The 10,287-nt window shown below is 43.4% G+C and overlaps 1 protein-coding gene across 1 annotated transcript in view; it reads left to right on the top strand.

The window, feature by feature from the left end:
• MAP3K15 (mitogen-activated protein kinase kinase kinase 15) overlaps positions 1-10,287 on the top strand; it is a gene marked incomplete at its 5' end in the record, with an annotated part of 118,727 nt that overhangs the window by 65,505 nt on the left and 42,935 nt on the right. The window contains 2 exon segments of the mRNA XM_014591371.2: positions 5,940-5,989; positions 9,008-9,103. Of these exon segments, the coding sequence (XP_014446857.1) occupies positions 5,940-5,989; positions 9,008-9,103 (146 nt within the window).

Here is a 10,287-nt window from a genome sequence, read left to right as displayed (position 1 = left end):
TCCATTCTCCTCTCGGGATCTTGGACACGCACGCAAACGCGCCTGGCGTGAGTTTTAAGCCACCCGGTCTGGGACGTGAACCGAGGTCGACTATGTGGGAGTCCAGTGACATAGCCATTATGCTAACTGCTGGTTCCCCAGGGCAATCTTCTTAACAGTGAAAATAGTGTCAATGGGGCCAGCATTTAGCATGGTGGTTAAGGCACTGGACTCCCACATGGCCAACTGCTGTTCGAGTACCAGACCTGGTGGCTTGAAACTCATGCTGGGTGCATGTGCATGCGTGTGTGTTCAAAATCCCAGGAAGAGAATGGAGGAGAAGAGATTGTGCCATGGCCATCTACCCAAAGGGCAATTTCCGAGATTGTGCCATGGCCATCTACCCAAAGGGCGATTTCCCACTCTCCCTCTGACTGTTTCTATCTCTCTCTGGCAAGCGCACATGCTCTATGACAAAAACCTTTAAAAAAATAGTATTAACAGCCATTATGAGAACAGACTGATGTATATGCTTACACTTTTTCCTGCACTGTGTACCTTAAATATTTGAGTGCAAAAGGGAAAAAATCAAGCCAGGAAAAAAAAAAAGCCATAATAAAATGCGTACATGTATTATATCTTATTTGAAGAATGCACTTTCTTCTATTCAGTTAGCTCTTCTTTGATCTTTTATGAAATTGTAATTGAAGTACAAGTACATATGTGGGGTATACGTGTATGTGTGTATACACAGAAAAGTATGGGGCCAGCAGATGGTATAGTATTTAAGGCACTGGATTCCCACATGGCCGATCACGGTTCGAGTCCCGGACACAACGTCTTAAAACTCATGCTGGGCGCATGTCTGTGAGTACCCAAAATCCTGAGAGGAGAATGGAAGAGAAGGGACTGTGGTGTGGCCATCTCCCCTGGGCAGTGGGTTCTCACTTTCTGTCTCTGACTCTCTGGTGAACACACACGCCCTATGACAAACATCTCTCAAAAAAAAAAAAAAGGAAGAAAGAAAAGTGCATTGATTAAATGTACAATCTGCTGAATTTCTACAAGCTGAACAACAATACCTAAGTAGCCAACACAGATTGAGAAACAGAACATAAACAGACCCGCCCCCAGTCTCAGTTTATATTCCCATTGTGCTACTGCAGCATCCTGTTCTCAGTTCCGGGATTCTTATACTAGAAACCAAGCTTGCTCATTCTCTTTGTGTCTTTGGCACCACTGTGATACAAGAGAATTTTCAAAATTCTGATCTGTGATCTTACCAGCTCATTGGTCTAGGTACAAGATACCTCATATTTTGACAAGAAGTTGCAGAAAAAAAAAATGCTATTGAAGTGACTGTGTTTTTAAAGCAGAACTTTTTTTTGTTTTTGTTTTTGTTTTTAGAGAGGCTTTTTTTTCCCTTCAGGGCCTACACACTCACCCAAGAGACAGGGAGAAATCACCCCCCCCCAGGGGAGATGGCCACACCACCATCCCTTCTCCTCCAGTCTCCTCTCTAGATTTTGGGCACATATGCACACGTGCCTGGCATGGGTTTTCAAGCTGCCAGGTCCAGGACTCGAACCATGGTCTACCACCTGGGAGTCCAGTAGTGTATCCATTATGCCATCTACTGGTCCCAAAGCAAAACAATTTTGATCTCATGGAATTCTACAAGCTTCACCCACCTAATTTGAATCCTATAATGGTTGTGGCCCTTAGTGGAACTTTCCATTGGTACATATACTATCTCACTAGTTGGAAATGTTTTACTTTGTTTGTATATATTCCATAATAAGACATGGAAAAGAACTATATAAGCAGCAAATGCTAGTTTTCCTTGACTGACGAAATGTTTTGCACAAGTGCGTGTAGTTGTCAGAAGAAATGTCTAGGAGAAATATAAATTGCCTTTTACTTTGAGAGAAAGCTTTTGCTTTTGCCTTCATTTACAGTTTTGAAATTCTGTAGATTTTGAGAGCTAGCAGATTTTGAGAGCTAGCAGATTTGCTTAGAATGAGATGACATTTTTCTATACTGTTGCATTTTTTTTTGGATGGTAGGAAGAGAACACTCAGATGCATGTGCACACCTACATGTAGCATCACAGTAGAACGAGGTTAACTGGTTTATTAGCCAAGGATTCAGAAAGTATTGGAAGTAAGAGTGATATGAATGTTGAGTGTTGATAAATGTTGAAGAATCAGCACTCGAGGGGACGTGGGCTACTTTGTAGTGTATGCCAATTTCTGCATGTAAGTAGTCGGAAAGTTTTCAAGCAGCCTGCTGCAGGTCACTGAGTGTGGCATTGGGAAGAGACGGGCAGCTCTGGCCCTCCCAGACCAATGCAGGCTGTATCCAGCACGCCAGTGCAGAGGTGGTACAGACCGGGAGGCTTCTGTCACTGCTACTCTTTCTTTCCTTTCCTTTTCTTTTTTTTCTTTCCTTCTTTCCTTCCTTCCTTCCTTTCCTTCTTTCTTAGTTTCCTTCCTTCTTTCCTTCCTTCCTTCCTTTCCTTCTTTCTTATTTTCCTTCCTTCCTTCCTTCCTTTCCTTCTTTCTTAGTTTCCTTCTTTCCTTCCTTCCTTCTTTCCATCCTTCCTTCCTTTCCTTTCTTAGTTTCCTTCCTTCCTTCCTTCCTCCCTTCCTTTCCGATTCTTTCTTAGTTTCCTTCTTTCCTTCCTTCTTTCCTTCCTTCCTTCCTTCCTTTCCTTCTTTCTTAGTTTCCTTTTTTCCATCCTTCCTTTCTTCCTTTCATTTATTTCTTTTCTTTTCTTTCCTTCCTTCCCCCTTCCCTCCCTCCAGAGGGCATATGTATGTGCTCTCCGTGAGTGGAGGGGGCAGGGGAGGGGAGAAAGAAAGCACTACCCAATGGGGCCGTAGTCACACTGCAATCCTTTTTCCTCTGTTTCTCCATACCATTGAGATTTGGGGCACACACACACACACACACACACACACACACACACATATACCTAGTGCATTTTCAAGCCATTGGGACTGGGATTCGACCTGAGGTCAGCCAGGTGGGATCCAGCTCTCACATGGATTAACCACTGTGCTGCAGGGCCAGCCCTTTTCTGTCTTTTACTTTGGATGCTGGTTACAGTTGTGCTTATTTTGTACAGTTTTCCTGAGCTGATCACTCCTAATCCATGCCCTTTTCTGAGTGAATGTTATGCTACAATGTAAAAGTTGAAGGTTTTTGAAAAGCACTTGTCCTGGAGCTGCTGATATTCCTCAGCCATTCTTGATCTTGTGGCTTTTCAGAGAAACTGCAGTCTCTTTTACCAAGTGTTCTAGCTCCTCCTTATGAAGTTCTTCCCTCTCCCTTCCTCTTCTGAGTTGGCGATAAGTAGTCTGTCTGCTCAGCGTCCCCTGAGCTGGCCCTGCAGGGGTGCACGTCTGCACTGTTGTTCTCCTTCTCATCCTTCTCCCTCCCTGGAATTCCTTCTTAATTCCTTCTTCTGGTATCCAAGTCCTAGCTTTCGCAGAAGCACTTCTAACCACTTTCGTTCTGGCTGCCGAATATCTATAGCTAACAGATAAGTGATATCATGTACAAACATATCCCACAGCTTGTTCTTGCTATTTATCTGATTTCAAAAGTCTCTCCTCAAACTTAGAAGCCTATCATGCTTTTGTATTTTCATATCTGTGGGAGCTACGAGAGAGTTACCCCCTCAACACCCCACATACTGTGAAATGCCTGTTAATTAAGATATAAGGGGGGGGAGGGATATCTGTGTTGTTTATTTCTCACCTATTAAATCCTCCTTCCAAATCAAGAAGTTCCCTAAAGCTACCCTAGAGTTAACCTACCATCTTTAAAACCCGTGTGACTGAGTTCTGGATGTGTGCGGTATCTTGCAGGCAGTCGTGGGTCAGACGAGGCTCTTTTGAATCTGCCCCAGTTCACTTCTGCACCTAAATCCAGTGTTCTTTGCCACCATCCTCTCTGAGTGACTTGGGACATCACTTCTCCCATGACATGCATTCAGCCTTTCTATGTGGTTAGGTCTAATTTAATGGCTTTCATATTTTCATACGCTTTCATCTTTCACAATCCCCCAGTGGCTTCCCATCTCATGCAGCTGTAGAGCTTAAGTCCTGATGGTGGCCTATGAGGCCCTGTGTAATGTGACCCCATTAGCTCTCCGACCTTCTCTCTCCCCCCTTAGTCATTTCCCTTAAGTCATACTCGCCTCCTTTCTGGTCCCCAAACATGCCAAGCACACTCCTGCCTCAGGGCCCTTGCCCTTGCTGTTCCCTCTACCTGGATCTCTTCCCTGGCTCACTCCTTCACTCCTTTTTGCTTTCTGCTCAGAAGTCACCAGAGAGGCCTTTCCGAAGCATCTAGCTTAGCCACATGACTCCCCCGGCCCCGCCCCACCATCATGTCCTTTCCTGCTTTATCTGTCTTCGTAGCACTTTTCACCCTCTACCATGCTACTCCTTTCCTAGTAATTGCTTGTCCATCTCCTCTCCCTTGAATGTAAGCCCCATGAAGGCAAGGACTTTGTCTTTCTCTGTTGTGTGTTCAGTGTTGGTACCTCGCCTAGCATATAGTAGGTGCTTAATTGACATGTGACTAGATGGCTCTTCTCCAATTGGGAACCATCTTTCCAGCTTTTCCTGTTGTCATTGCTCCAGGATAGCAGAAACCTGACTGCTCATGACAGTTCTCCCGAGCCGTGTCCTCAGCCACTTGCCTCTCATTTATGACATCCCTCAGGCCAGCCAAATGATATTCCTTTCTAAAATTATTTTCTACAGTTGCAAAGTATTGGATTGTAGCCTATGACTTTTCAATGCTGGGATTTCCAATATTCCTTTTGAGGCCTGGCTTTATGCAATTTAAGAGCAGAGAATGGTGGCAGAGGGAGGCGACATAGGGTTAAATAAAAAAGGGCATCTTGATGCACACTGAAATCCCATTTACTTTTTCTATTAGTGGTAGGCTAGCTGCTAAACTAAACAAGCCCCCAAGTCTCAGCGTCATAGCACAGTAAAAAGCTGTCTATGCTTCTTGTCATACCAGGTTTGCAGGGAGCCCATTCCATTTGGTAGTTGCTGGGAAAAGAGAAGGTGGAAGATTGATGTGGAGTGTTTTACAAATAGATCTGCAACTGGCACATGGACACTCCTGCTCACATCCCATTGGTTAGAATTCCAGCATATGGCCCCACCAAACTGCAAGTGAATCTGGGATATGTAGTTTAGCTATATGTGCAGAGAGAAAAGGAAATTAAGATGAATAAATTCTGAATGGTGTCTGCAACAGTCTTGTTCAAGCATTTTTGCAAGTCACTCAACTTAGGTGGGCCATTGCCAAATTCATTTACCAGGTTGCCTGCTGTGTTGATAAGATGAAAGGCCACTCACTGTGCATTATTATGTACTCATTTCTATTTCAACTTCAATTGTTATTTCAGATTTCTATCACTTGCTCTAAAGTGGAATAGAGATACAAATAAATGTTTATAATACATTAGAGTTTGTTTCTGGTTACCTAAGTTATACGAAGTATTTTGCTCCAACCCCCAAATAGCTATTGAAAGTAAAATAGCAAGAACAATTGACCATAAAAAGAAACCAAAAGAGATGGAACCAGCAGTTAGCGTAATGGCTATGTCACTGGACTCCCATATAGTCGACCACGGTTCGCGTCCCGGACCCGGTGGCTTAAACTCACGCCGGGCGCGTGTGTGCCCAAGATTCTGAGAGGATAACGGAGGAGAAGGGATTGTGGCATGGCCATCCCCCCTGGGGTGTGATTTCTCGCTTTCTGTCTCTCTGTCTCTCTCTGTCTGTCTGGCGAGCACACACACCCTATAGCAAAAACCTCTCCAAAAAAAAAAAAAAAGAAAGAAAGAAAGAAAAAGAAAAGAAACCAAAAGAGATCTTTCCCTTGGAAAAAAAAATCAAGCTACTGACTTCTGTCTTTGTAACTTGCAGAGACAAATCCATGAATGGAATTTTACAGCCTCTTCCATTAAGGGAATAAGGTAAGAACATAAGAGGAAAATGTAATCATTGTTAAATACAAATGATGATGATAATGCTTTATATATTTTCATGTTTCTACTTGCTACGGTTTGAATATGTCTCCCCACAATTCATGTGTTCAGCCAATGTAATGAGATTAAGAGGGTGAAAACATACTCTGATTATAGTGTCCTGCCCCACCGGGCCTTTGGGAAGAGATGAGTAATTGGGTGGTTAGGGCAAGGTCCCCATGATTGATTTCTGATGTGCTTATAAAGAGGCAATGAGGCAGGCAGGGGCCACATGGATATAGACCGTGCTCTGCTCTACCTAAGATCCTGCACTCTGCCATGTTCTAGCTTCACCAGAAGTTGGACCCTGGGCCCTGGACCCCCAGTGAGCTGAGTAAACCTACATCTCTTCATAAATCACTCAGTGTCAGGCGCTTCCGTTAGCAATGCCATAATGAACTAAGACACCACTTACTCATAATATGTGATCTTATTTTTAACAGAATGTGAAATGGACTATTTTCTGTTTCATTGCCCTGCCTAAGCTAGTTCATAATGTGTTGCTATTAAGAACTTCTTGGTTTGTTATGCCAGAGGAGCTTTTCTTGTATGTGTCAGATGAAACGCTCCCATCTCAAACTTTTTTAAAAAGTTGTATCTGTAGGAAGAGAAAAATGAAAAATGTCTCTTCTTTAAGTAAGAGGTTTTTTTTTTTTAAACATTTTTTTGAGAGGTTTTTGCTATAAGACCCATGCACTTGCTGGAAAAACAGAGACAGAGAGACAGAAAGCAGGAAATCACCCCCCCAGGGGGGATAGTCATGCCACACTCCCTTCTCTATTTTCCTCTCGAGATCTTGGGCACACATGAACACGCACCTGGCATGAGTTTAGGCCTCTGGGTCCAGGACTCAACCACAGTTGTGAGTCCAGCAATGTAACCATTATGCCGTCTGCTGGTCCCCAAGATTTCTTCCCTTTTTGGCCATAGGGTGCGTGCACTCACAGGAAAGAGACAGAAACAGAGAGAGGGAAAGTGAGAAATCATACCCCAGGGGTATGGCCATGTTGCAATCCCTTCCCTTCCATTCTCCTCTGAGGATTTTGGGCAAGCATGCACATGTGCCCAGTGTTTGTTTCAAGCTACTGGGTCTGAGACTCAAACTGCGGAGTTGGCCATGTGGGATCCAGTGCCTTAACCACCACGCCACCTGCTGACCCTACTTTTGCAGTTTTATAACTTTATTTGAAAATCAGTGGTTAGTTCTCATCCACGTTGACTGTAGATTTTTGAAAGTGGTAACAGGTACATAGGTCACCAGAGTGTAGAGCGTATTTGGTGACTCTTTATCCTTATTATGTTTTCTGGACAGCCACACATGTGTATGGTATGGGATACTCCTGATTTCTTTAGCCCACACAGCTTTGTGAAACCTGATATCAATGCACACATCTGGAGTCCCCATCTTCTTCATGGCAAATTCCCAGACCTTTTTGGGTACCTCAGGGGCACATGTCTTGAAGCCCATGCCATGGATGCTCTTGTGAATGTTGATGGTGTGTTTTGGGATCAGAATCTCATTGATGGCAGAAAGGCTCTTCTCGACCCTTCTTCGTGGGACTCATTCTGCCCAGCCCAAGTTAGAAGGGAAGACTGCAAGGGACTGTGAGAGAAGGAAAGTAGCCTGAGTTAAAGGTTTTTAAGTGCTCAGGGACCCTGAGAGGTGAAGCCAGAAGTTGCTTGGTAATGACATTTGAGCAGGATCTCCTGGCGATAGTAATAGAGCCAGAGGGATTGTTATCCGGGAGGGTGTGAGGTGGCATGCTCTCAGGAGCTGGGTGGTGCTTGCTGTTTGGAACAGGCATGGTGACAGTTGGGGCTGAGCCGTGTATGGCCTTTCCCAAGCAGAGCTAACACACATCAGCTGCACCTGTCATCTTAGCAGCACGTCCCAGGGTAGGAGTGGCTTGAATTAGATTGTGAGTTCTAATCCCACTTCTGCTCTGTGAGCCTGGGAAAGTCACTCAGCCTTTCTAGCTCTCTGGTTTTTCTCCTTTCATTTGAATATGAGCTCCAAGAAGGCAGGGACTATGTCTTTCTCTATTGTGTTTTCAGTATTGGTACCTTTCCTAGCGCATAGTGGGTACTTAATTGGCATATGTGAATAGATGGCTCTTCGCCCATTGGGAACCATCTTCCCAGTCTTTCCCTGTTGTCATTGTCCCAGGATGGCAGAAACTTGACTGCTCGTCGTGGCCATTCTCCTGAGCCATGTGCCTCTCATTTATGACTGTGCTCAGCCAAGCAAATGGATTTCCCTTCTTAAATGTCTTTTCTACAGCTGTACTATGTTGTATACTATGACATTTCTAAAATTCAAAAAGTGTTGAACATTTTCCGTAGTGTATTACTCATGGCTAAGTTGTAAAAGAACGCATATGGTCAAGAACCTGCTGTTTGGGCCAGCAAGTGGTATGAAGGTTAAGGCATTGGATCCCACATGGCCAACTGTGCAGTTCAAGTCCTAGACCCAGTGACTTGAAAATCATGCTGAGTACATTTGCATACAGGCCCAGAATCCCAAAAGGAGTATAGAGAAAAAGGGATTGTAGCATGGGTCATCCACCTAGGGCTGGGGTAGGGGAATGATATTTTTCCCCTCTCTCTCTGGTGAGCACATGTGCCCTGTAGAAAACTGAAGAGGAGAAAAAAAGATTGTTCAAGGGAAATAAAAAAAAAAAGTACGAAATATAACTATTTGCAGAGGGCCTGAGATGAATCAGACATGAAGAGCATTCTTTGAGGTTTCCCAAAGTTACCCAGAGAACTGTGGCAATTACAGATTTGTTTGCAAAAGTTGCTTCTTGAATTTTATAGACAATAAAAGAACAATTTGGGGAGTATTTGTTAAAATATTAATGAAATTTGTAAAATGGAAGAAAATATGCTACTAGATTTTTCTTAAAAGTTTAAAGTTGGTATCATAATTTAAATATAATCACAATCTTCTGTTATGAAATTTTACAGCCTATCTAAGTTTGATGAACGGTGTTGTTTTCTTTATGTACATGATAATTCTGATGACTTTCAGATCTACTTTTCTACCGAAGACCAGTGTAGTAGGTGAGTACAGCTATTTCAGGCATTTGCAGTCTAATTATGATGAATCGTTTTTAAAGGGCCTTTGTTGAAAAAAAAATTATTTGCTATACTGTGTTTCTTGAAGACTTGAGTTACAATCTTCAGTTTTGAGTAGGAAAAAAGCTGCCAAATATTAATATTTGCTGAATACTCATTCAGTATCCAGTGCCTTTTTGGCCATACGTTGAACTATTATGAATAAGACTACATTCTTATGCCTTTTGGTGAACATACATGTTGATTTCTGTTGAACATATATGTAAGAGTAGATCACTGGGCTATAGAATAGTTTTATATTCAGCATGATACTGCCAGTAGTTTTCTGAAGTGGTCATATCAGTTTACGCTCCCTGCAGCAATATATGAGAGTTCCAGTCACTCCATATCCTTAACAACGATTGATATCATCTTTTACATTTTAGTTATTCTGACGACTGCATGTCATGTGTCTCCCGAGGAACCTGACTGTTGTTTTCCTGCTTTTAAAGATTAGGAGAAGAAAAAGTGGAATGGGTTTATTTGAGAAAAGAACATTTTAATGTTTTGTGGAAATTATCCTAAAGTGTACAGTATTCTTCCGTGCCATCTGTTTTTTTTTTTAAGTTTATTTGTTTCATGGGAGAGAAGCAGAGACACAGACCCCTGACAGGGTTTGCCACACTACAGTCCTCCCTCCAGCCTTCCATTAAGCCAGGATCACAGGTATGCCAGGCATGCCTAGCACTTTCAAGACAACTCAGGATTCAAACCCCAGTACGGCTCCAGTATCATGCAGTGGCACCCTACCACCTATGACACCGTTGAAGGGCCTCTGCTTACCATCTTCTTCTTTTTTTTTTTTTTTTTGAGAAGTTTTTGCTATAGGGTGCATGTGCTTGCCAGAAAGACAGAGAGACAGAAAGCGAGAAATCACCCCTCTCGGGGGGATGGCCACGCTACAATCCCTTCTCCATTCTCCTCTTGGGATCTTAGGCACGCACGCACATGTGCCTGGCATGAACTTAAGCCACTGGGTCTGGGATTCAAACCACGGTCGACTACATGGGAGTCTAGTGACATAGCCATTATGCTAACTGCTGGTCCCTCCCTACCATCTTAAGAGAGAATTATGGGGGCCAGCAGGTGGCATGGTGCTTAAGGTGCTGGGTTCCCACATAGCTGACTGG

The sequence above is a fragment of the Tupaia chinensis genome, unplaced genomic scaffold (genome assembly GCF_000334495.1).
Source record: "Tupaia chinensis unplaced genomic scaffold, TupChi_1.0 Scaffold000567_1, whole genome shotgun sequence".
Lineage (NCBI taxonomy): Eukaryota > Metazoa > Chordata > Mammalia > Scandentia > Tupaiidae > Tupaia > Tupaia belangeri.
This window is presented reverse-complemented; position numbering and strand designations above follow the sequence as displayed.